This window comes from Nothobranchius furzeri, chromosome 5, assembly GCF_043380555.1.
Source record: "Nothobranchius furzeri strain GRZ-AD chromosome 5, NfurGRZ-RIMD1, whole genome shotgun sequence".
In the NCBI taxonomy this organism is placed as follows: Eukaryota; Metazoa; Chordata; class Actinopteri; order Cyprinodontiformes; family Nothobranchiidae; genus Nothobranchius; species Nothobranchius furzeri.
In genome coordinates this window covers 53,373,313-53,397,353 of record NC_091745.1, presented here as the reverse complement: position 1 = coordinate 53,397,353, position 24,041 = coordinate 53,373,313, and the positions used below count along the sequence as shown (strand labels likewise).

Here is a 24,041-nt window from a genome sequence, read left to right as displayed (position 1 = left end):
GAAAGTATCATGCTTTTTTACACCTTCCAGAGCAACAACAGGCACAATGTATAATAAAAATAAAGGGAACCTAAGTCACGCCCATCTACTTTTAGACAATGAAACTGCCAAAAAATGAATGCGAGTCAATGGGACGATAAGTTATTTTCTGATCCAGTTTTATATGTGCCATGGATTTAATATATGATGTCCATGAATGTTAAAAACATGTTTTTATGCCAACTAAGTGCTTATTTTAGACAGGCGACAAAAGTTACTTTAGGTTTAGTGTGAACATACCCAGAGAACACCTAAGGCTGGTTTCACTAAATTTGAGTCCTCAAATCAGACACGTGGAATCATGGCTGCGAGCTTCTCGTCTACATCGACATCAACTTGTGCACAGTTTTGCTTAAGGGGGTGGTGGGGCAGAAAACCAGTCAGTATCTGGTGTGGCCATGCATGTACGGTTGAACCTTTTCATTTGGAAACAAACTTATTTTTGCGTAACACTGAATGTGGAATAACCATTTACACACGAGCAAATCGTTTTTAAATAAAGCACACATCAGTGGTATTTGTTACTTATTATGTCTCAATTTTTGTAGTATTTGTATTCCTTAAAATGTGTATACGTTCAGCATTTCTTTTCATTTTTTTAATCTTTTGAATCTTTTAAGTATTTTTATTTTATATTTTCTTGTTTTTTATTCTTTTTTTTTTACTCCATATTTTTGCTCCTGTAATGTTATTGCTGCTGTGACACAAAGCGTTCCCCACTGAGGGACAATAAAGGGATTTTCTATTCTTTTTCTATTCTATTCTTCTATCTGTAACATTTCAATATATTTTTTCACAGGCCAACAACATAAACAAATATAGTAATTCTCCTAAATGGAAATGTAATCTCACCTATTAACTTTCATGCTTTGGAGCAGAAAAAGTTCATAAAACCAAAATAATTCAAGCTCAGTTTGCTCCACGCTGCTTTACTGCGATGCTCACCTGTTCAAACCAGACACCTGCATCTCTGGGGTTGGGCTCTGAGCTGAGGAAATAGTCAGTGAGACTCTTGTGTGGTTTTGTTCATCTTCATCACAGACAACAGTTGCTCACACAGGTTTGTGCTGCTGAACATGGAGAGCGTTTGAGCAGCTGGACCAGTGTGTCGGGGAGTAAAGATAAACACTGCAGCAGCCATAGAGTCGTACTGACTTGAGCGTGTCGCTAAACTTGAGTTAAATCATCTCGGTCTGCAAGTTGGTTGGTGCACTTTCTATGTCAGCCGAGAACAGATTACTGAGCTGTTAAAATCCATTTCTGGGCTTCAAAGTCAGTAAATTGCTGAGTAAACTCAGCACTGAGTAAGAGGAGTGTTTTCAGTTTTTACGAGGCAGAGGAGGGTAATGCTGCAGACGCTGATGCTAGTAGCATGGATGCTAATGACTGTAAAGACATCCCGGTTCTTCTCCTTGAATCATCAACATGTTCCATCTTCGTTGAAACACCCTTCCTTCTGCATCAATCTTTCTCTTCCTGGACATTTAGGGATAATTTGTGGATAGTTATTTTCACTTGTTGCATTAATTAAACACAATTGTGGATACACTGCAACCTAGTGGTGAAATACTGTCACTGTAATGGTAACACAATCGCCATGCGTTATGGGAAATGTAATGTATAGTCTGTGTACGCTTTGAAGCGGCATAGACCTATTTTAAGATACTTTAAGCTCTCACTAAAACACCTACGCTAACTGGCGCATGCGCGCTGGATTCCCCCCTCCCCAAATACATACAATAGGAGAGCCTTTGGGCACATGGGAATAACACCCATGAAGACATGTGCAGAAGACAGCAGGGCAGAGTCTCAGTTCTGGACAGAGCCGAAAATTCTCCACAGTTTAAAACTGCTGGTTTAAAACTGGAAGCATCAGCAACACGAAATTGCAGTGCAACGGTTTACTCACGAACTTCAAAGTTGTCATTTTCACACTGGGAGAGTCTTGGCAGCGGCATGGCTTCCTCGCTGTGGTCTTCGCTGTACTTGCGAGATCACACGATCCCTCGAGACTTCAGGTCACGGTTTGTTCATGAATTCTGCCATTAAACCAAAAAGAAGGAAATCACGTTTGATATCGCTGTTTGATGTCATATATGATGTTGTTCCTCTCCACTGCCAGGAATAAAGCCATGAAAAGCACACCGCTGCAATTCTGTAACAATGCTGTAAATAAGCCGATGGGTCACACGTAAGCTTCATATATATGAAATTGCATCGCTGCAGTACTTTTATTTAGAAATTTACAGGTGATTTTACACTGAAACTGTGCGATTCCCTGTCCAGCCTTACGCTAACTACGGAAATTGACACATCCCAGAAGCAACATGCAGCAAAAATAGAACCCGTTCCTATCTTTAGCAGCGCGGCGTGCCACTTCTGGGACGTGCCTGGAAATTGCTGTGTCGCTGCTGGTTTGACACACTCCATAGACTGTAATGGATTCCGCACCATTCCGCACCGCTGATGCTTTCAGTGTGAAACTGGGGTGAGACTCGCTCCCATGTATTTTTGACCTGATTTTTATTGTTATTTAAGAAGCCGCCAATATTTTTCACCAACTGGGCATAATTTTATTCATTTTGATGGCTATTTCCAGAGATTAACGATATAAACTGCATACTGTCCCTTTAATTATTAGAATTATGAGCGATGAGACTATTTTTAATATATTCATAATGTGAATACCTTTCTAATAGGTATTTCTCCTGAAAACTTATTGTTTTTGACTAGAAATATGATGAAAAAATTAATATATATATATGTTTTGCCACACTTTAGAGACTAATGTTTAGTGAATATTTTTATAGTATTTTTTTCTGCCTGCTTGAACAATTTTGCTGTTGGTTTAAAAAAACAGGAATGTGACTCAAAATAACAAATAGATTTATTTTGAGATGAAAGATTTATTTTGTTCAATAAACCATCATTACTTTTATTTAGCTGTCCATAAACCTTCATTTTGTAAGGAAGCAAATGGATAAGAAACATTAGTAGTACAATAAAAAAAAATTGTTATTCATATGCACCTCCCAATAACCGGTCATGCAAATCTTGGCTGGCATGCTCTTTTCTGTACACCTGTTAAATTGCGCCCCATCAAAATGAAAGATTCACCAGCCGCCACTGCTTCAAATCTTAGCAGTATTCCGGAGGTAGAAGAAGGAAATCCCACAAGTCTCTTTAACGTGGGATGTGAATGACATGTTCTGGTCAAAAATAAACTTTTCCAAGCTTTACTTTGTTCTTGGATGCTAATTTCATGCCGTTATGATCAGGTGATTCTCTAAGCAGTTTCTTTTTCTGAAGTTCCAATCCAAAGATGAGAACTTCAGTCTTGTCTTGATTTAGAACACAGTCATTTACCTATTCACACACATATTCACAGCCTGGTGGTGATGAGCTACATTGTGGCCACAGCTGCTCTTGGGCAAACTAGAAGCAAGACTGCCAATCACTAGTACCACCGGTCCCTCTGACCACCACCAGCAGGCAATGTGGGTTAAGTGTCTTGCCCATGGGTACAACAGCAGCATTTTCTGCTGGTAGCCGAGATTTATCTTGCAACCTTATGATTACTGGACAACCAGCTCTCCCTTCTGAGCTACTGCTGCCCCAAAAGAAACAAACAAACAAAAAGTTTTGTTGAAGCCTTTTGAGAAAGGGATTCTCAGATGAAAATAGCTTTGAGCCAGGTGTTATTCTTAGCTTTAGAGAAGAAGTGGGGAGCCACTCTGTGAACTTCCTAATTCAAAAGACTCTGCACCTGGTGGTAAGCTTTTCCGGCATGCAAACATCTCTTTAAAGCTGGCCTTTTATACTGCTTATTAACCGGCCATCAAACTGAGAGTGTGCAGACTGCGAGGTGGCCCGCACATGCACATCTGGCTTCTGGAAGCCAATTACAATTTTTTGTGTCTGATGAGTCAAACTTAGATTGTGTATCTTTTCAAAAGAGCTGTATGCACACATTTGTGTTCTATGGTGAGCTGACTTATGTCATTGATTTTGACGATAAATGTGTGAAATTTGAGACCACAGATTGGATGACTCTCTGCCAAGGATATGAAGAAGACATCAATGCCATGACTGGATGTGTCACTGACTACATAAACTTCTGTGTGGACATCATACCCACCAGAACAGCGAGTTGCTTCGCTAAGGGTTGGATTGGGGGGTTAAACCACCAAATGGTTCTCGAGCGCAGCTGTGTCTGCAGCTCACCTCTCCCCCAGGGGATGGGTCAAATGCAGAGAACAAATTTCGCACACACATCAGTGTGTGTGATAACTAATGGGACTTTAACTTTAACTTTAATAACAAACCCTGGATCACCAGTGAACTGAAGAATCTGCTAAATGAGAAAAAAAGAGCCTTCAAAGAGGGAGACAGGGAATTATTGAGGAGTATATAGAAGCAACTGAAGATCAAGATCAGAGACAGCAAGGAGACATACAGGAAGAAGCTGGAGAACAAACTACAGAGGAACAATATCAGAGATGTCTGGTCAGGGATGAAGAAGATCATAGGCTTCAAGCAGAGGAAGGATTGCACAGATGGCAGCCTGGACACAGCCAATGAACTGAACAAGTTCTTCAATACGTTCAGTTCAGGAACAAACCCAGCATCCTCCTCGCCTGTCCCCAGCCAATCAGACATCCCATCCTCCTCTGATCCAACATTTTCCTGTCACACGCCAGCTCTTTAGTCCTCTAATGCAGTCATGGACTCTTCTGGTTCTATAAATCTGTCTTCAACCAAGTCAGGAGATGCTGCTGCCCCATTTACCTCCCCCTCCCAGCTATCTGTCTCTAGAAGTCAGGTGAAGAGGCAGCTGGAGAGACTGAACAGGAACAAGGCTGCAGGTCCAGATGGTGTCAGCCCCAGGGTACTGAAGGCCTGTGCAGAGCAGCTCTGTGGGATTCTGCAGCACCTCTTCAACCTCAGCCTGGCCCAGGAGAAGGTTTCAGTCCTGTGGAAGACATCCTGCCTTGTTCCAGTTCCAAAGAAAACTCGCCCATCAGTCAGTGACGACTACAGACCGGTTGCCCTGTCATCCCACATCAAGAAGGTCCTGGAGAGACTCCTGTTGGTCCACCTGAATAAGCAAACTAGAACATATCAGGACCCGCTGCAGTTTGCTTATCGCCATGGAGTTGGAGTTGAAGATGCCATCATCCAGCTGCTTCAACCAATCCACTGTCATCTGGACAAAGCAGGCAGCACTGTGAGGGTCATGTTCTTTGATTTCTCCAGTGCATTTAACACAATCCAGCCTGATGTACTTTGCCAGAAACTCCAGAAGACACAGGTGGGGTCCTCAACTATCGCCTGGATTAAAGACTACCTGACAAACAGACCACAGTTTGTGAGGCTGAAGAACTGTACATCAAACCAGGTGATCAGTAACATTGGAGCACCACAGGGGACTGTACTCTCACCATTCCTTTTCACCCTGTACACCTCAGACTTCCAGTACAAATCAGAGACCTGTCATCTACAGAAATACTCAGATGACTCTGCAGTTGTCGGGTGTATCAGAGATGGACAGGAAGCTGAGAACAGAGAGCTGGTGGAGTGCTTTGTGGCATGGTGTGGAAACAATCATCTGACCTTAACGTGAACAAAACAAAGGAGATGATTTTTACACTTCAGAAGAAAGGGTGGAGTCAAACACTTTCCATCATGGGAGAAGAAGTGGAGGTGGTTGAGGAATACAAATACCTTGGAGTTCACCTGGACAACAGACTGGACTGGAGAAAGAACAACGAAGCCCTTTACAAGAAGGGACACAGCAGACTGCACTTCTTGAGGACGCTTAGTTCCTTCAATGTCTGTAGCAAGATGCTGCAGATCTTCTACAAGTTTGTTGTTGAGAGTGTAATCTCTTCAGCCATCGTCTGTTGGGGTAGCAGCATCAGACGCAGGGACCTGAAAAGGCTCAACAGCCTAATTAAAAAAGGCTGGTTCTGTTCTGGGTACGACTGTGGAACCACTGGAGGAGATAATGCAAAGAAGAATTCTCCAGAGAATCAAGAAAATTATGGTTAACCCTGAGCATTCTCTTCACAAGACTGTCCGACAACGGAAGAGTGTCTTCGGTCAGAGGCTTCTTCAGTTTTGCTGCAACACTGACCGCTACTGGAGATCCTTCCTGCCAGCAGCCATTGTAATATACAATAACTCTTTGATGACTTGATTATTATTATTATTCTGAGCTATTACAGCAATCAATTTTCCTCTGGGATTAATAAAGTATTTTTGAATTTAATTGAATTGAATTGAAATGAACAAAGAATGAAGTACCTAAGACTGAGGGATTATTACCAAAGCACTATACAAACTCTTTTTGCTGAAGAACTCATTCTAGCAGCTAACAACTGTACTCAAACCTAAATATAATTAACCATCTTGTTGATTCAAGGCACCACAGGGCAGAAATTGCCATTAAAGTACAAAAAAAAGTTTTCTTGTAATTCTTTTCCACCTTCTGAAGAAGTTGTGCAAGTGTAATTAGACAAGGCCTTTCTTAACCCTTACATCACATTAGAGCATTTTTTTGTGCTTTAATGACTTTAACGTTAGAAAATTTAAATGTTGGGTAAGGGTTAAAAAAATAAGCGAAATAGCTTTGTACGCTTGACAGATTCATGGTTCAGATAATGATAAGTGGAAAGTCATGTTGCACTTGGCCAGACTACATGTGGAATTGTGTAAAGATGCTCTTATATGATCTTTTAAAATCCTCTCTGAGATGACTGTTTTGCAGTTTAATGACTTTTCTAGCTGCTCATATGGGAATTGAGACATTATTTCCAGTCACTCTTACATGAATGCACATTTGCTTGAATCATCAGGAGAATAAAATGTTTTCCATTGCTCCTGAAACCCTGTTATGTTTCCAGACTTCAAATCTGGCCAGGGATTGGAAAAATCAGAGTATCATGTATACAGTCATCAGTTCATTATCAGGATCAGGAAATGGGTCTTCTACAGGATCACACGCAGGTTTGATTGACCAAATATTTTTCACCTGTTATGCCTTTGAAACAGCCTAGCAACCCATCATACATATGTAAATATACAGGTGCTGGTCATAAAATTAGAATACCATGACAAAGTTGATTTATTTCAGTAATTCCGTTCAAAAGTGGAACTTGTTTATTAGATTCATTCATTACGCACAGCCTGATATAATTCAAATGTTTATTTCTTTGATTTTGATGACTATAAATAACTAATGAAAATCTCAAATTCAGTATCTCAAAATCTTCCAAAATATAAAATAATGTGAAAAGGTTCAATATTGAAGACCCCTGGTGCCACACTAATCAGCTGATGCCCACAAAACCCTTTAAATGTTTCTCAGGCTAGTCTGTAGGCTAGACAATCATGGGAAACTGCTGACTTGACAGTTGTCCAAAAGACAACCTTTGACACCTTGCACAAGGAGGGCAAGACATAAAAGGTCACTGCTAAAGAGGCTGTCTGTTCACAGAGCTCTGTGTCCAATCATATTAATGGAGGCAAAGGGAAGGACAAGATGTGGTGGAAAAATATGTACAAGTAATCAGGATAACTGCACCCTGGAGAATATTCTGAAACAAAATCCATTCATAAATGTGGGGAGATTCACAAAGAGTGGACTGCAGCTGGAGTCGGTGCTTCAAAAACCACCACACATAGACGTATGCAAGACATGAGTTTCAGCTGTCACATTCTTGTGTCAAGCCACTCTTGAACAACAGACAGCATCAGAAGCATTTCACCTGGGCTAAAGACAAAAAGGACTGGACTGCTGCTGATTGGTCCGTAGTTATGATCTCTGATGAAAGTAAATTTAGCATTTCCTTTGGAAATCAAGACCCCAGAGTCTGGAGGAAGAGAGGAGAGACACAGAATCCACGTTGCTTGAGGTCCAGTGTAAAGTTTCCACAGTCAGTGATGGTTTGGGGTGCCATATCATCTGCTGGTGTTGGTCCTTTGTGTTTTCTGAGCTCCAAGGTCAACGCAGCAATCTACCAGGACGTTTTAGATAGGGCTGGGCGATATGACGATTTTAGACCGTTTTACGATCTACACATCTGACGGTCTGTCATTTTTGAGAGACCGTTTTATCACGATTCACAGCTCTGCTGTTGAATTTCTGCCTCTGAATGAAAAGGGAACTTACCCCAGGTGAATGACACGCCTTTGTTTGACCCTTAACCAATCAGCGTGAGTCATGATAATATATTAGTGCCCCGCTTGTTTTCACTTGTGTGTGAACAAACGTGGCTTCGCCGCGGCTGAGAGCGACAACGAGGTTTTCGTTCCGAAGAGGAACGCAGGGTTTCCTTAGCGCGCGGCGCTAACAACTTAGCAACGTGACATGTCTCGGAGAAAGCGTAAAAACACGTTGGACGCTTCTTCTGAAGCAGGAAAATAACACCGCTTCTTAAGCAGAGCACGACGTCGCCTCGGCTCGTTCACCCTCTGCCGAGCCGGTGTCGGTACCGGACTGAGCTCGGTCACTGGGTCGCTGGAGCTGCCCCGTGACTGCCTGATGGAAAACCAGCGGGTTTCATGGTTTCATCAGACTCGTAGTTTCTTGTTTTTACCACTCCCTCCTGCAGTCTTCCCCTATTAACATTTAAAATGATTCTGTAAACTCCGTGTATCAATAGAAACAATCTCTGCCTCTACCAGCTTCAGCAAATGTAGTTTCAAAATAATAAGAGGTGCATTCATCCGTGTATCTCCTTTGATCCGCATTAGTGAAATTCTCAGCACCAGAACAGTGAAGCAAAGAAAGAATCCTGAGTTTGTTAGCAATTTTATTTATTAGGTGCATCTAACCTGTTCTATTTTTCTCTGAAATGAGATCAAATCAGTGCTTCTATGGGTTGTCTCCAATCTGCACTGGAAAATTTTACTTTATTTAGAGACGTGTTGCAGAAAATATTCAGAATGCGCAGTTTTTTGCTACCACAAGCGATCTCTGGTCCAGCCGCACATCAGAGCCGTATTTGAGCTTAACTATCCACTACATGAGCAACTGGGAGCTACATAGTATTTTGAACAAGTTAAAGTTTGCACAATATGTTTGCAATTGACATGTTTGCACTTTAAATATGTTTACGATTTTAATTTATGTTAAGTAACTTGAAAAACGAGAAAAACTGATTTTTGTAATAGTTTCTCTCAGGGCTTTTATCGTCTCTGGTGTGAGTTTAAAATATAAGTGTGTTAGCACTGTGTTGATTATCCCTAATATAAATAAATGTTTGTTTATTCAATGTTTTTCTTCTTTAATACGCAATTGAAGTTATGCTATCCATGGATAAAAAATCGTGATAAAATCGAAAGCGTGATAAAATATTGGAAAAATCGTGATATTCTATTTTTGCCATATCGCCCAGCCCTAGTTTTAGAGCACTTCATGCTTCCTGCTGCTGACCAACTTTATAGATGCAGATTTAATTTTCCATTTGGACTTGGTTCCTGTACTCAGTGCCAAAACTACCAGTACCTGGTTTAAGGACCATTGTGATCATGGTGACCATAACCCCATAGAAAATCTATGTGGTATTGTGAAGAGGAAGATGCAATACGCCAGACCAAACAATTCAGACGAACTGAAGGCCACTATCTTAGCAACCTGGGCTCTCATAATACCTGAGCAGTGCCACAGGCTGATCGACTCCATGCCATGCCGCACTGCTGCAGTAATCCAGGCCAGAAAAGCCCCAACTAAATATTGAGTGCTGTACATGCTCATACTTTTCAGTTGGCCAACATTTCTAAAATCCCTTTTGTTGCATTGGTCTTAGTTAATGTTGTAATTTTCTGAGATACGAAATTTGGGATTTTCATTAGTTGTCAGTTATAATAATAAAATTTAAAGAAATAAATATTTTACATATATCAGTCTGTGTGTAATGAAGGAATCTGATATCTGACACCTTGGCTCATGTGTTTATGTAGAAGATCATCAGGGGGTCTTTTGTTCCCTCTTCGGAGAGAAACTCCCACTGGGTTTAAATCTGGGACTCTCCACCATTTGACCTTAGAACTGAAGAAGCCTCTCGGATGAGAGGTGAAACGTCTTCAAGCAACTCAAAGAAGTCCAGACGCTTTTCTTTCAAAGCTCATTAGACTACAATGACCTGGATGACTGAGAACCTTCACAGACAATCTGATATACAAGTTTCACTTTTTGAATGGAATTACATGACATTCTAATTTTATGACCAGCACCTGTATAGTCTGGTTCCAAGCCACTGAAGCCAGTCAGTCGTGGGGTGGAATCTACGATTGTCTTTCAAACTGTCTTTGCACATAACTGGACAGCACTAGGACCAGTCAGAGCAACAAAGAGCGTGACATACTCACTGCTGTAGAAGTCAGTGATGGCGAAGTCTGACATTCACTATCAAAGAAGAAGCAAATACATCCTTTTTCAAAATCAACAACTTATATACCTCTATCTGCTCACATCTCAAAGAAAGCCTCAAGTCTAAATAGTCCAAAGTTGATGCCAAAGCCGTTTGAAACAAGTGCCTTTCCTCAACCAAAGCAATATTTGTGGTTTTTCTCTGTTTGAGCTCTGACAGTAAGATGGCCTAACAAACACAGAACACTGTCATTGGCCATACACAAAACTGTTAGTCAATTGTAGACCTGCTGAAGAGCAAAATCTTTTGTTGCTGCTACTGTTGGTTTAGAATTCTAGACTAAAATTCAAAAAATATTTTGTCAGCAATGTGGCAGTCAGTGTTTCAGTGTCTGACCAACTATGTTTAATGGGGGGAAATTCTTCAAAAATGATTAAAATTAATATGAAGCTCAAAAATTTTGTTGAAAGGAAAATTTTTTTATTAATCATACTCCCTATTAGCTTCATGTAATATTCAAAGCACAAAACCGATTTGAAATTATTTTTCTTCCTTTTTGATTTATTTATGACATTCTTTTTTATTGCCGTTACTGTGCAATTGTACCATTGAGACACTCTCTAAGCATACATTTCTAACTGAGCTTTTCCCATTTTACCTCATCCCTATGCATACTGTTGGACTTTTCCATCTGTGTGATTTACTTTTTTCACCACAGAGAATTTGCAACTCAGGAAATATTCATGTAACATTTCTGAGTTTGCCCATCAGCCCACAAGTTCCATCTGGAACTTGTTCTGGATCCAAAATACATTTGTGTCAACATTCACACCACTTTGCTCACTGCCTTAATTCTTCATGTCACTGATCCAACAAGGAAATCTTTCTCAGTGGTTGTGGTCCATATTGACATGACAATATCACACAGATATCCCATGATGTGTATCTCCTGTTCCACCATCTAAGATTTGTGACATGGTGCATTATCCTGCTGGATGTATCATTCAGAAGATAGTTCCATGTGGTCATAAAGGGATGGACATGATCAGCAACAATACTCCGGTAGGCTATGATGTTTAAGCCTGGCTCAGATTGTACTAAGGGGTCCAAGATGAGATGAGAGCACCCCACCACCACATTTACACCACCAGCAGAAGCCTGAACCATTGATACAAGGCAAGATGGATCCATGCTTTCATGTTGGTGACACCAAATTCTGACCCAGCCATCTGAGTGCTGAGGCCAAGATCCAGATTCATCAGTCCAGGAAAGGTTTTTCAGTCTCTTTTGCTTCCAGTTTGGTGATTCTGTGTGAATTGTAGCCTCACTTTCCTGTTCTTAGCTGTCAGGAGAGACATCTGGTGTGGTCTCCTGCTGTTGGAGTCCATCTGCTTCAAGGTTCATCATGTTGTGGTTCAGAAATGCTGTTCTGCAGACTTTAATAGTTGTTTGAGCTGCTGTTTATTTTTTTTTATCATCTAGATCAAGTCTTCAAACTCTCTTAAATCTCCTTTCTTCTCCATTCTAATGCTGTTGTGTGACTGGCTATCAGACAGCTGTGTTAATCTATTGAGCAGTTATAATAAAGTGACCATTGAGTCCATTTTCTCAGTTTGAGAAAATATTTAAAAGTAATGTTCTGTAAGTTTAGCTGTTGTAGTTATTAATGTCAGCTTGTTGTTGTAGACTGTGTCTTTGTTGAGGCAAGCTAAGTCTTTCTGACTGTTTGAAGAAACCCACTGATAGTTCAGTGATGTCTGAACCTTTCAGGACAGCTATTAATGTGACCAAAGTTTGTTTAAGTAAGTGAGTGAAGCGGTTCAATAGCTGTGCCTATTTACTATTAGGTACTATTAAAGATAAAGGATGGCGTGTGTCCTTTACACCAGGTGAGGCGACAGGCTGGCTCTTTGTCGGGAACACTGGGGCTACGTGACTTCAAGAGAACATCTGTACACCCCAGTGCAGCTGTAAACACAACAGGAGGCATGTTCGTATGAAGACACAGACTCTGCCACCTTACAGATTCAACGTTGCTGAATCCTCCAGACTTGTAGGTTCCTGGCTTGGTCAGTGACTTGTCTTCTTCTCCTGGCTTGTCTTTTCTTAAATGTGCAAGCATTCTCCTTTGGGAGAAGTGTCCTGGCTTTCACCTCAGCTAAAGTCTCTGTGGCAGCAGCACTGCCTGGATCTCAGCCCTCTTTGTGATGCAACCAGTCTGGCTGAACCTTTTCAACCCTAAACAACACATGCTTAAGGAGTCACCTAAGGACAGTGCAACAGTACACCAATCGCTTCAGTCTCAGAAAGTATAATGACACTATGTGAGCCCACAACAAAAGGCAGAATTTATTTAAAGGGTTATGGAAGTAGAAGAGATGCAGAGAGAGGCTGTTAGGCAGATATGTGCCTCAGCATCTGCTCCGCTTCTTGGAAGTGATGCAAGTTATGATGTGTGTTCTGTGCGCTCTTGAGGCTGTTCTGATAAGGCCATCTTATCACAGGTCCACTCCCCCACCTCTCCCTCTCCTAATGGTTTCAAGCTGTAATGCGTTTCCGGAGTCAAGAGACGGCAGGTAAACATTAGTACAGAAGCAGCCAGGAGCCAGGCAGGATGCATACGCACACAGCTGTGTTTGTCAATTCCCCCGGTAGAAAAAAAAAGCAAATGGACTCCGAGGTTCACCACTATTTTCATTTTAGCAGAGTTGAGAGTCTTTTCAGCTAGATGGCTGTGGCTGTTCCTGACTTTACCATGTTAAAATGTGGTGAAACCTTTGCTTTTTGAATTGTTTTGAAAGTGTTTTGCAAATTTTGACTGGAGCAAACTTTTGTAAAATTTTTATCCCCATAATAAAGAGGTGATACTTTCAAGTATGTTATGTGCACCACAGTGATCCTGATCCCAGCACCCTCAGATGGAAATGTTTTCTGAAAACGGATAACAAGAAACACGCAGCGATAACTTTAGTATTTAGAACCTAAAAACGAGGCTTGCTGAAAGATGGAAAACCAAACAATTGTTATGAGCACAATCATTTTTATGTTCAGCTAACTATCGCGTCAGACCCGTGCCACAACCCGTGCACGCGCATTGGGTCCACAGCGCGCGTGTGAACGGGACTCGCGAGCGAAAATATACATGGCATTGCGCTTGTGAACGGGACTCGCGAGCGAAAATATACATGGCGAGAGGTCATTTGTGCACTGAGAGGGAGCAAACTGTGTCTGTGAGCGCACAAGGATGTGCACAAGTGACAAACCTGCGTGCGCGCATTGCCAACGAGCACACGGCAGAGGAAAATGTGCGCGCGCAGCAGCCTCTGCGTGCTCGGCAGCCTCTGCGCGCTCGGTTTCTAATTCCGCTCGCTCGGCTGTGAGGGCTTTTGGCACTCTGGAGGCGTGGCCTGTGGCAGATCTTCCCTGTCCTCTGATTGGTTAGTTTACCCCGCACTTTACTCTCTACCTATCTATATAAAAAAATCTGAGATTCAGCAGTTGCTGTCATAGCTCAGCTGGGAGAGCGGGTGACTCTCACTCTGGAGGATCCAGGTTCGAGTCCGGCCAAGGAACATAGAGTTGATGTCATTATTCTTTCCTAATTCCTGTGATATTATTTTACAGTTGTGACCGTTCAACTGTCATTAAACGTCCGAATGTTTGCTGGGCAGTGTTTTAAAAAGTGCACATAAGCTAGATGGTTTTAACCAGGTAAAAATAGACTTGTGGGTGTAGGTATGCTCAAGTTTAAAAAGTTCTTGCCTCATTAATGTATTGTTTATTTTTTTCAGCATTTAATTGACAAATTATCCTTTCAAATAATTAATTGATGAGTTACATAATTGTCCATTTAGAATTGTTGAATGGACTGAGTCAAGTTTGGTGCACTTTATATATTTCAAAACATGTTTTTTTATTTTAATTATGCATATAAATAATTTTAATGTTAATTTATTGAAATATTTCTATTTTTTCATTACCTCACCCTTGTTTTGACGAAAACAAGACCTTGCTGGATAATATCACGGAGAAACTATTTGTTCACAATACATGGCTCAGTGAGGATCTGTATACCAAAGGAGGAGATACTCAGAAATCTGTCTGCAGATTGTTACAACCCAGACTGGAAGTGGTGGGCTGTAATAAGAAAGGAGACCAAACAGAGGAGTGGGGGGTTCAACAACTGATTGATTTAACCAAAGTAAGGATTTACTAAAGCAAGTTATTGAACAGAAAATGGCCATCTCAAGGTTTTACTCGGATGTCCCTCAGCAGGGTGCAGCACTGTTGAAGGTCATCTGAATGAAAGCTTGATATGCAGCTTCTTTATGAAAGTGTGTAAATATACAGTGTGGTTGCCGTACATATGTTGAGGTTCTCAGACATCAGGCTTCTTTGCCCAGGCCTTCACTAGTGGGCTATTTTAAAAGTTGGTAAGGAGAAAAACCACAGCATATAGCTGATTGTTTACAAATGCAAGGAGGGGAATAACAATCGAAAACCTAGTGTTCTTGGACCAGATGAATGGAGCGCTCCACATGCACTCAGAGATGATGTGGCTTCTGTTTCTATAACTTTACATGCAGACATTTGAGGTTTGCCAGAAAGAAAAGCTGGCCTGTACACTTTGCAGGGCACAATGTCATCAATGAAGAAACCCCTGTCTACCATGATGACCATCTCTAGTTGTAGCATTTTCAACACACCAGATTCCCAGGTTGGTCGCTGATAGTTCCAGCATACAGTGCTGAGACAAAGGTCACTGGCCTATGTGGCACAATCCAAATGAGCCTCTTCAGGGTGCAGTTGAACTTGAGGAAAATATATGACTCTGAAAGAGAGGGGAATATGGCCATTGACACCTCAGATCAGTGCAGTCAAGAATTACTGGTGTTTGGGTAGTCCTGAACGTGTTGTGATGCCCCCACCGTCTCATTGGGTTTTCATTTGTGTTTAATTGTGTTTTTCTTCTGTTGTAGGCAGCTCGTTAAGCAGCCTTGGAGGCACCTGGGCTCAGGGTGTGGTGCTGCCTACAAAGCCTACTGTTTTTCTGCTTTTACTGGGTCTCTCCTGTGTGGTGGAGAGTCCTCACTGGCCATTTTCTGTTCACTAACTTGCTTTAGTAAATCCTTACTTTGGTTAAATAAATCAGTTGTTGAACCCCCCACTCCTCTGTTTGGTCTCCTTTCTTATTACAGCCCACCACTTCCAGTCTGGGTTGTAACAATCTGCAGACAGATTTCTGAGTATCTCCTCCTTTGGTATACAGATCCTCACTGAGCCATGTACTGTGAACAAATAGTTTCTCCGTGATATTATCCAGCAAGGTCTTGTTTTTGTCAAAACAAGGGTGAGGTAATGAAAAAATAGAAATATTTCAATAAATTAACATTAAAATTATTTATATGCATAATTAAAATAAAAAAAACATGTTTTGAAATATATAAAGTGCACCAAACTTGACTCAGTCCATTCAACAATTCTAAATGGACAATTATGTAACTCATCAATTAATTATTTGAAAGGATAATTTGTCAATTAAATGCTGAAAAAAATAAACAATACATTAATGAGGCAAGAACTTTTTAAACTTGAACATACCTACACCCACAAGTCTATTTTTACCTGGTTAAAACCATCTAGCTTATGTGCACTTTTTAAAACACTGCCCAGCAAACATTCGGACGTTTAATGACAGTTGAACGGTTACAACTGTAAAATAATATCACAGGAATTAGGAAAGAATAATGACATCAACTCTGTGTTCCTTGGCCGGACTCAAACCTGGATCCTCCAGAGTGAGAGTCACCCGCTCTCCCAGCTGAGCTATGACAGCAACTGCTGAATCTCAGATTTTTTTATATAGATAGGTAGAGAGTAAAGTGCGGGGTAAACTAACCAGTCAGAGGACAAGGAAGATCTGCCACAGGCCACGCCTCCAGAGTGCCAAAAGCCCTCACAGCCGAGCGAGCGGAATTGGAAACCGAGCGCGCAGAGGCTGCCGAGCGCGCAGAGAGGCTGCCGCGCGCGCACGTTTTCCTCTGCCGTGTGCTCGTTGGCAACGCACGCACGCAGGTTTGTCACTTGTGCACATCCTTGTGCGCTCACAGACACAGTTTGCTCCCTCTCAGTGCACAAATGACCTCTCGCCATGTATATTTCCGCTCGCGAGTCCCGTTCACACGTGCGCTGCCATGTATATTTTCGCTCGCGAGTCCCGTTCACACGCGCGCTGTGGACCCAATGCGCGTGCACGGGTTGTGGCACGCTTTAAACGCCATAGCTAACTCTCCTCAACTTCGCGTCAACTGTTTTGAAAAATTTTGATCAAATATCTAAATGCTTGAGATCTTCAGTTACTGTGGCTAAGTTTACTTTGAATGCACTTTTTCAGATGCACACAGATTCTGTTTGTGCAGCATACTAATGCTGCAAAAACAGAATCTGTATGGATCTAAAAACAAGTGGGTTAAGATGATGAGGGTTAAGTATAACCCTCATCTGGCAGCTGTACGTTTTATGGCCCACTCTTAAATATCAAAAGTTTATTCAAAATATACCCCCAGCTTTATTTGTTGTTTTGTTGGTTTTCTAATGGGAGAAATACGTTGCTTTATTCATAGAAAATACTATAAATTACACGTAGTTTTTAAAAATCGTGTGTTTAATACGCGTCGTCTTCATTTATCTAGATTTCAACATCAAGCCTTTAAATGCAAGTTAAAGTGTCTCCTAGCAGGAGAACTTTTTAATCCTACAGTGAGTTTTAGTAAGCTTTCATTTCAGTCGGTGTTGAAACTCTGACTTTAAACATGTTTGCTATTGTTCCCCAGCATCAGATGCGACTCACCTCCATAAGGAAAGTACGGAAACTCTTCACTTCTGACAAATTGTAGAAAGTCACAACTGGAATCTTGCATAATCATTTCTCATTTGTAGTCATTTGACATGACCTCTTTCAATCATTGCCCATTCCCACCTACGTAGTGTACATTTCCACAGAACCTCCAGTAGAAAGGATGATTAATCATCTAATAATTTGTTCTTTTTTTGCAACCTTTCCTTTTTTGAATTATTAACCACAGCTTCATTACGGTAATTGTGTTGAGCTTCAGATCCAGGCAGCCAGCAGGTGGCCCCCAGATGGTGAGCTAGAATTTGTTCTTTTGTGCTGAAGACTTGTTTTATCAAGTAAATGTTTGTTTTCATGGTCTTTTAGAGTTGAAGTTGAAACGAGAGCAAAGCTGCAGGAAAAATAAAACATCAGAGAAACTATGTGGTTGTAGTGGCCCATAATTAGTTAAACAAGCCTCTTGGCTGATCCAAACTTTCACATTGTGTATTTATCTTATTAGCCTTTAATTTAACAAATTTCAATGACAAATTGTTGTGTTAAGGGCGTGGACATCTGCTATTGGTCCTAGTCAGATTAGCCGTTAGCTGTTGGATTCTTACAGCATTAACCTCTTTTTCTCCAAACTAAAGTTGCTCAAATAGATATCTACAATAACCTTTCCACAGAAATCAATTTCAAAGACTCTTGCTTAAATTGTTTAACGCCATAATGATTTACATAAGTGGTCCTAATGACGGTGGTGTTAAGAAGTGGAAAGGTTTACTAAATCCATCAGATCTTAAAATGCAAGACTGCAGACAAAACATGGCATGCAAGTAGCCATTTAGGCTTATCCCAAAAAGCATTCATGCAACATTACCTCTCTTACACATTAGCGAAATTCTGATATTAATAATTAAGTTGCATGATGCTTCCTTATAGCCTGGCCAGCCATGCCAATGCTACCGGATGGGAAGCAAAAAGCCTGGTAATGCTCACATTCAAATAACCCCACCCCTTGAGAATTCTAACTGAGCCAATCAGCACTGAGTAGCATTCTTCACACACGCTCAGTTTCTCGTAAACAATGGAGATGGCGTTTGAAGCGGAGTTTGCTGCGACAGTTTCCTCTGTTCCAAATGACTTGGACATGTTTTTTGAACCACAACAACCGGGCTGCATGGTGGCGCAGTTGTTAGCACTGTTGCCTCGCAGCACGAAGGTTGCAGGTTCGAAACTCGGCTGCCTTTCTGCGTGGAGTTGCGTGTTCTCCTCATGCATGCGTGGGTTTCCTCCGGGTACTCCGGTTTCCCCCACAGATCACAACATGCCCTATAGGTTATACATTGTAAATCGCTTTGGATAAAAGTGTCTGCTAAATAAATAAACATAAGCAACAAGAAGAAGTGCTAAAAGTCTTTCTTCTTCCAAAGATGTTTGCGCTGTCGCCATACTACAGTTAAAAATCTACAGCATAGCACAGTACAGTAGTCATTTCTGCCTTTTTTGTCATTGGTTATTTTTGAGCTGCTAGTCCCGCCCCTCATGTGCCCTTCTGCCTCTGAGTATCCAGACTCGCTGTATAGAATAGACAAAGAGCGAGACTGGCAGGCCAGGCTAGCTTCCTTGAGAGGTAGTAATGCAGATAAATGAGTTTGAGAGCAAAATCAATGCAAGTGACAAAAACTGATTATATTGGTCACTATTAACAAAAGATTTTCTTGGTTTGGTCCATTGACTGGTTCCTCTGGTAGTTGTACACTTGACGTGCAAAAGATTAGGCTTGGTGTCAATTTTTTTCCACAAGCTGTTGTTGAATATTTACACTTTAGATTGATTTTGGATTCATTGTTCATCTTCTCCTGTGGATAATTGGTGCACTTTACACCCAGCAGTTTTGCAGATAATGACGACGTGACTGGAGTGAGCCAGAGCAAGGACAAACCGCCTGCTAGCGATCACCTCACAGATGGACCAGTGTTTCCCTTTCAGCTGAGGGGTCTCAGCCAATAATATGCTCCATGGCCCACCAAAACACTGCTAATATCTTTGGCCTGCTGTCTTTCCTACACACACACACACACACGCACGCACGCACGCACGCACGCACACACACACACACACACAGAGAGAGAGAGAGACAGAAAGCAATTGAACTAGAAAATAATCACAATGGCAGAATGATCAGAAGCTCGGGCCTGTTTTTTTTCTTCTTTTTTAATGTTTTCAGTACGGCTCTGTAATTGGAAAGTTATTGTTGAGCTGTGTTTAAGCAACCAGCAGGTCTTTGTGAGGTAGAAGGTGTTGGTGTTTCTAATTTGTAGGCTTGTGTGTATGTGCATTCCCTATAATAATGATATAATAATAATAATAATAATTATTATTATTATTATTATTGCTTGTTTTTTTACATCTTTGGTTCTAACAGTGGAACATTTTTCACTTTTTTCTGTAGACTTCTAGCTTCTCATTCTCTCTCCAGTTGTCTGTTAAAGTAGAATAAACAGCAGCACAAAAATAAAAAATATTTTAATGAGGCTTTTGGGTTATTTACATTAGTTGTCAGCCTCCCCATATTTTTTTATTTTTATTTTATTCATTTATTTATTTTTTGTAGAATAATAAAGCCTTTTCATAATGTATCAGAAAAGTCAAGGTGAAGTAATCCCTCCACTTGTCTTCTCCAGTTTCCCCACTTGAGTGTGAGCAACTGATCACTTTTCCATTCTTCCTATTGGCAGTAGCTACTGTTCACATACCACAGCCAGGCACTGGAGATTTCTCAAATTCCTCAGTTTTACTCGTTGAAGAAATGTGGCTTTTGCATTTGGCAGCTTCACTAATGGGAGCATTGAAAAGTCATACACACTCCCAGCTATGAAACTCAAAGTGTGAATATTTGTCGTTTGTGAGACAGACAGACAGACAGTCAAAGTGTGCCTCACTACTGATATACAAAAAATACCATTACAATCACGAGGTTAATTACTACTGTGTTGAAATTGGCTGCAAAATCGAAACAAGGCAGATAAATCACATGTTTCTGTTTAGTTTCAGCTGTGCACCACCAACAGGCTTAGTGGAACTCAGGTATCAAAAAATAATTGAGACAATTATAAAGGCAGTGACAATTTTAGCTTTGAATAACCCTTCTAAAAGCGAAAGGCATTTTGTATTGGGCAAATCATTGCTTCTCAGGGCCAGATCAACAATTTTCCATTGGAGACATCTGTCTAGTTGAGGAACCTTGGCTTGAGGTGTGGACAGATTGAGATCATTGAGGTCAGTTATAAGCCGATGACGAGACAGAACAGAAAACACAGAGAGCCTGAAATCACAAGGACAGACAGATACTACTAGTTATTGTCCGAGTAAAAGCCAGTTAGAAACTTTAAACTCAGATACACTACATTAAAAAAACATGTTTTCTTTTCTTTTATTTTTTGTAATTTATTTTTTCATCAGTCCTAATGGTTGTTGTAGTTTTCATTTGCATGTCATCTTTGGATTAATACAGGGCAGCAGCCTAAGTTGAGAGGCCCAGACTTCCCTCTCCCCAGCCACTTGGACCAGCTCTTCTGCTTAAAAAGTACCAAAGACACTGATTTTAACTTGAGTTCTCTGTTTCTGATGTTGAATGCCTAAGAGGCATGGTCACACCAGCCATTGGCTGGCTGTTGCTCAGTCGCGACATTCGCCTGGCAGTGTAAGAACAAATGCGTAGGTTCTTAAAACTGCGATTCGGTGGAACCAACTTCATAGTTTGTGGCCCTTTTTATTATACTCAGTGACTGGATCTCATACCAGTAATGAAATTATTTTTTTCTGTACTACCCCTAGACAGAACTGCTTGATTTTAATGACACAAAGTAAGCAGATGCAGTATCGTGTCTGTTTTGGTAATTCACCCTTTTCAAAACATTCAAAGAAAAATATCTAGAAATATAGTTCATGTACTTCTAGACACACCCATTTATAAATGAGTCATTTAGCACTCAAGATGTGATAAATCAGAAAAAAAAGTTTAAATATACACTGCTCACAAGAATTAAAGGAACACTTTTTTTTATTTGGCCTGGCATGAAATCAATTAAACCTGTCTGATAATTTCCTGGTTGATTAAGCAGCTGAGGGCATTGTTAATCACTTTCAGCTGTACTGGTGTTCATGGACTTAACAACAGGTTCACTAAAGAGGCAACAATTACAAAACCCTCAAAACAGGACTGGTTTAACATGTAGAGGTCATTTCAAGTTTCTCCCTCTTGATCTTTTTCGGCTGGTTTTCCCCTCGTGCTCTCTACTGGCAGTATGAGGCGATTCCTTAACCCTACAGAAGTTGCACAGGTTGTCCAACTTCTCCAGGATGGCACATCCACACGTGCTGCAGCAAGAAGGTTTAATGTGTCTCCCAGCACAATGTCCAGAACATGGAGGACATTTCAGGAGACTGGTGGTTATTCTCGGAGAGCTGGACAGGGCCGTAGAAGGTCCACAACCCATCAGCAGGACCGATATTTGCTCCTTTGTGCAAGGCGGTATAGGCTGAGCACTGCTCATGCCCTACAGAATGACCTCCAGAGGGCCACTGGAGTGAATGTCTCTACCCAAACAATCAGGAACAGACTTCATGAAGATGGCCTGAGGGCCCGACGTCCTGTAGTGGGCCCTGTGCTCACTGCCCAGCACCGTAGAGCTCGACTGGAATTTGCTCAAGAACACCAGAATTGGCAAGTCCGCCACTGGCGCCCTGTACTTTTTACAGACGAGAGCAGGTTCACCCTGAGCACCTGTGATAGATGTGAAAGAGTCTGGAGAAGACCAGGAGAACGCTACACTGCCTGCAATGTCATTAAACATGACAGGTTTGGTGGTGGGTCAGTGATGGTCTGGGGAGGCATGTCCATGGAGGGACGCACAGACCTCTACTGCCTATGAAATGGTGCTCTGACTGCCATAAGGTATCGAGATGAAATCCTTGAACCCTTTGTCAGACCCTACGCTGATGCAGTAGGTCCTGGTTTTCTACTAATGCAAGACAATGCCCAGCCTCGTGTGGCAAGAGTATGCAGGCAGTACCTGGAGGATGAAGGAATTGAAACAATTGAATGGCCTTCACGATCCCCTCACTTAAACCCAATAGAACATCTGTGGGACATTATGTTTCGGTCCATTAGATGGTGCCAGGTTGCTCCTCAGACTGTACAAGAGCTCAGGGATGCCCTCACACCGATCTGGGAGGAAATGCCACAAGACACCATTTGTTGTCTCATTAGGAGCACGCCCCGGCATTGTCAAGCATGCACACAAGCTCGTGGGGACCACACAAGATACTGAAAAGCAATTTGAGTTGCAGAAATTCAGTTTTTGAAATAATGGACTAGCCTGCCGCATCTTCATTTCACTCCGATTTTAGGGTGTCTACACAATTGAGCCCTCTGTAGGCTGATCATTTTTATTTCCATTAAAAGACTTGGCATCCTTTTGTTCCTAAACATTGCCCTGTCGTTATTTGTATGGATATCCAACTTCATATGGAGATCTGATGTATCTAATGTGTTTCTTTAAAGTGTTCCTTTAATTTTTGTGAGTAGTGTAGTTAAAATATAAACTCTTAAAGAGTTTGCTTCCATTTCCTGACCTTGAGTATAATGGTAGACCAAGCATGTCTGCCTTCGTCTTGTTTTGTTTGTAAAACAAAGCAGATATTAAAAATAATATGAAACGATCTGAGATGTACTGTTACTTCTCAATTAAGACATTTTTCCATGGAGGTGTCAATCAATCAATATAACAGATTTTATGCTTGATTCTATTCAAGATGGCGGACGTAGCAGGCAGCGTGGCATCAGCTCCTGGTCCAATTTCTAGAATATCTCGACTGAAACCAGAGGTATATAGGACGACAGATGGCAAGGTTATTGTGGAGGATGAACTTCTTAATTTCCTTGCTGTTAAAATTAAAACTTTAAGCCAGGATGAAATTGTGTTGTTGACGCATTTGAATCTGAAGGGATTGAAGCCTCAAAAAAAGTTTTGTTTGAGCTCTGCACTTGTACTTCACAGCAGTGCGTTGGCTATAAAGGGCAGCACAAAGACGCCGATAATATTAAGCTCTGCCTTAAGGTGCTAAATGAGTGTGGGGAAAATATCCCTAGATTTGTATCTCATTACTTGAAGGATTTACCACCTGTTACATTCTCCAGTCTGGATGTATGCTGTTTGCTGCGGCGGATGGAGCAATTGTGTACCGAGGTTAGTGCTTTGAAATCTTTAGCCAAACTTCAGGCAGATGTCTGTGAGCAAGTTCTGGCTGAAGCTGTAGAAATCAACCAACAAGTGGCCGCACTGGAGCATCAGTCAGGCGACCTGGCTGGTTCTACTATTCTAAATGAGCAGAGACCAAGGACGGGTCCTTTTTCTCATCCGAGTAATAACTCTGAGGAGCTGCTGGGGAGTAGTGGTGGCCTGGCCGAGAAGCAGGGAGGTGGTGTTTTGGCTGACCAGAGGATTGGGACGTGTCTGGTGGAAGCATGTGCCTCTGTGAATTCACGGAGTGGTGAAGATTGGACTCTGTTAGCCACCTCTGGTTTTAACACGGAGACTACTGCGACTACATTGAAAATGGTGGAACGGAGCCTCTCACACGCTCCCCACAGTGGAGTACAGTCGTGAAGAAGGGCAGGCCTCATCAAGCTGGAGAAGGTTGCTGTAGGGTTGCATGTTCCTTCCGCGACTAGACACAACAAGAGGCCTGGAACTGTATCTATTATTGGCACTGGAACTGTGAGT

The 24,041-nt window shown here is 41.5% G+C and overlaps 1 protein-coding gene across 3 annotated transcripts in view; it reads left to right on the top strand.

Moving 5' to 3' along the window:
• Window positions 1–24,041, top strand: part of bckdhb (branched chain keto acid dehydrogenase E1 subunit beta) — a 156,525-nt gene that overhangs the window by 38,440 nt on the left and 94,044 nt on the right. Inside the window, exon 9 of one of the 3 annotated variants that reach the window (XM_054740583.2) lies at window positions 15,395–15,527. The exons of the other annotated variants lie outside the window; for them this stretch is intronic. Within the exon in view, the coding sequence (XP_054596558.1) occupies window positions 15,395–15,406 (12 nt within the window). The 3' untranslated portion in view covers window positions 15,407–15,527. Of the gene's footprint in view, window positions 1–15,394; window positions 15,528–24,041 lie in introns of those variants that run through there. 3 annotated transcript variants of the gene reach the window in all.